This window comes from Tupaia chinensis, unplaced genomic scaffold (genome assembly GCF_000334495.1).
Source record: "Tupaia chinensis unplaced genomic scaffold, TupChi_1.0 Scaffold149448_1, whole genome shotgun sequence".
Classification (NCBI taxonomy): Eukaryota; Metazoa; Chordata; class Mammalia; order Scandentia; family Tupaiidae; genus Tupaia; species Tupaia belangeri.
Genome location: NW_006209292.1, coordinates 1225007 through 1227165, shown reverse-complemented (window position 1 = coordinate 1227165; position 2159 = coordinate 1225007). Strand labels below are relative to the sequence as shown.

Below are 2159 nucleotides of genomic sequence, written 5' to 3'. Positions count from 1 at the left end.
GGGATTTGGTGAACCAATGTACAAGTTTGCCCCATCGTGACGTTTGACAATATTGTGTATTTTCTGCATAATCAACCACATATTCATCCTAGTGGCTGCCATTATCCATATCTTTGTTGCCTCTCTTGGTCTTTTCTCAAGGATAGTGACCACTGCTGTGAAGCTCACAAATCACTAGGTGTTGTGCATGACCTGTTGACATTCTGGGCTTGGTTCCTATGGGGTCGCTTTTTTCAGGGGCCTGGTAAAAAAAGATACTGTAGACATTCACTGTCACCAGGTTGAGTTGGTTGTGGCCTTCCTCCCCGTAACTTCAAATGTATTTCTCTGTGCCATTAATTGTGATAGCTAAGTAAGGCCTCGACTATTTTATTTATCACAGCTTTCTGTTGTTATAATCTTCAAAAGTTTAAACAGATCCTTGTGTTGAAATGGTTTTGTGTCTGTTCTGAATGTAATGCTTTCACTTATGTCCAAATTGTGATGAGTATGCATTAATTAAATGAAGTATGTATTGTCCCTAGTAAATACCAATTAAATCAGATCTTACTAATTTGATTTCAGTCAAATTCATGCCACTTTAAACTGCCTTAATTTAGTGAAAGCAGAATTCTTGAACATGCAATAGAGTGAAATTGTTCACCCTTTATCATTCTGCTTGACTACCTCTAAATTATCTTTAAAAATTAAGATGTTCTAAAGAAATTTAAGGCCTGTTGCACTATTAACAAATATTAAGTTTTTCTAGACAACAGCCTGAGCACTAGGAATAAAAATTCCTACTGGATTCAGTTCCCAAGTTCTCTTCCTCCATAGTTGCCTACGTTGTCTCAGCTAGTGATTCAGATGTCTCATTCCTGAGGTGCCTGATACAGAAATGGGGTCGCAACATGGTGCCGTATGATCTCAGTTGCAGTATTTGAAGCTTACATATCAATTGTGTTTGAAATTGCTTGCAAATTCAATTGATATAGTATGATATCGCATGTTGTCTTTCTTGATAGAGTTTCCAGTATGGCTTCTGCTGCCACTTCTGAGTATAATTCACACTCATTGGAGAATGAGTCTATTAAGAGGGTAAGTCGAGTTTTCAGATTTATCTGTATCTCCTCTGCACTTTTTATGTTTGAATATTTTGGTTTTCTTGAAATAAGAATTTTATTATTTATTTACATAGCATAAATAACATTAATACATGCAAGTTTTTTGTTATTCCACCTTTTTCCAGAAAAGAGTTTAGGTAGAATACCTTCTATATGTCAAATGAGTTTTGTGTTTTTACATCCTTTCACCTAACTTCATTTTTGAGAACAGAGGTTCTCAAATGTGAATTACTGCCAGATGTTACATTTATATCCTCCATGCTAGAAGACTTTCTGAAGGAGATAAGAGAAGGCCACGGTCCACCAAGCTGGCTGCTACACCTCCCTAAATATTGGCTTTATTTTTCAATTATGATAAAATAGTCTCATAACGAAAAAGATACAACTTTAATGGAAAAATGGTTCACAGTATGCAGGAGAAAAGTATATAATTAGGAGATTTTGTAATATATATTAAAAGGAAGGATGAATTCAAAATAAGCTTCGTTCATGGCCCTTTAAGGCTTTAAGATTATCCACCAGAAAGGCTAATTTGCACCCCCACTAGCAGTGCATAGATGCCCAAGCAATCAGAACGGAACTGAAGGCAATCTTTTGATTTGTGCTACTGGTTACTAGTGAGTCGACCTTTTAAAAACAATATATATTTATTGTCCCTTTGTATTTCTTTAATGAAGTGGTTGTTCACATCCTTTACCTATTCATCTTTTGGAGTACCTGGGGGGGAGAGGGAATTCTTTTCTTATTGATTTATAAGTGTTTTGTATGTATTATTACAATGAACTCTTTATAATATACCGTACAAGTCTTTTTCCTAGTTTATTGTTAGCTTTTTGATTATATTTGTGGTATTTTGGTTTGATTTTGAAATACAAAGGTGGGACCAGCAGTTAGCATAGTGGCTATGTCGCTGGACTCCTACGTAGTCGACCGCGGTTTGTGTCCCAGACCCGGTGGCTTAAAACTCACACCAGGTGCGTGTGCGTGCGTGCCCAAGATCCCGAGAGGAGAATGGAAGAGAAGGGATGGCGGCATGGCCATCCCCCCTGGGGGGGG

The 2159-nt window shown here is 37.2% G+C and overlaps 1 protein-coding gene across 2 annotated transcripts in view; it reads left to right on the top strand.

Moving 5' to 3' along the window:
* Positions 1-1008: 1008 nt before the first annotated feature.
* MTM1 (myotubularin 1) overlaps positions 1009-2159 on the top strand; it is a 90555-nt gene continuing 89404 nt past the window's right edge. For both annotated transcript variants that reach the window (XM_027769371.1, XM_006171199.3), the window contains exon 1: positions 1009-1077. In XM_027769371.1, the coding sequence (XP_027625172.1) occupies positions 1015-1077 (63 nt within the window). In that variant the 5' untranslated portion in view covers positions 1009-1014. The remainder of the gene's footprint in view (positions 1078-2159) is intronic.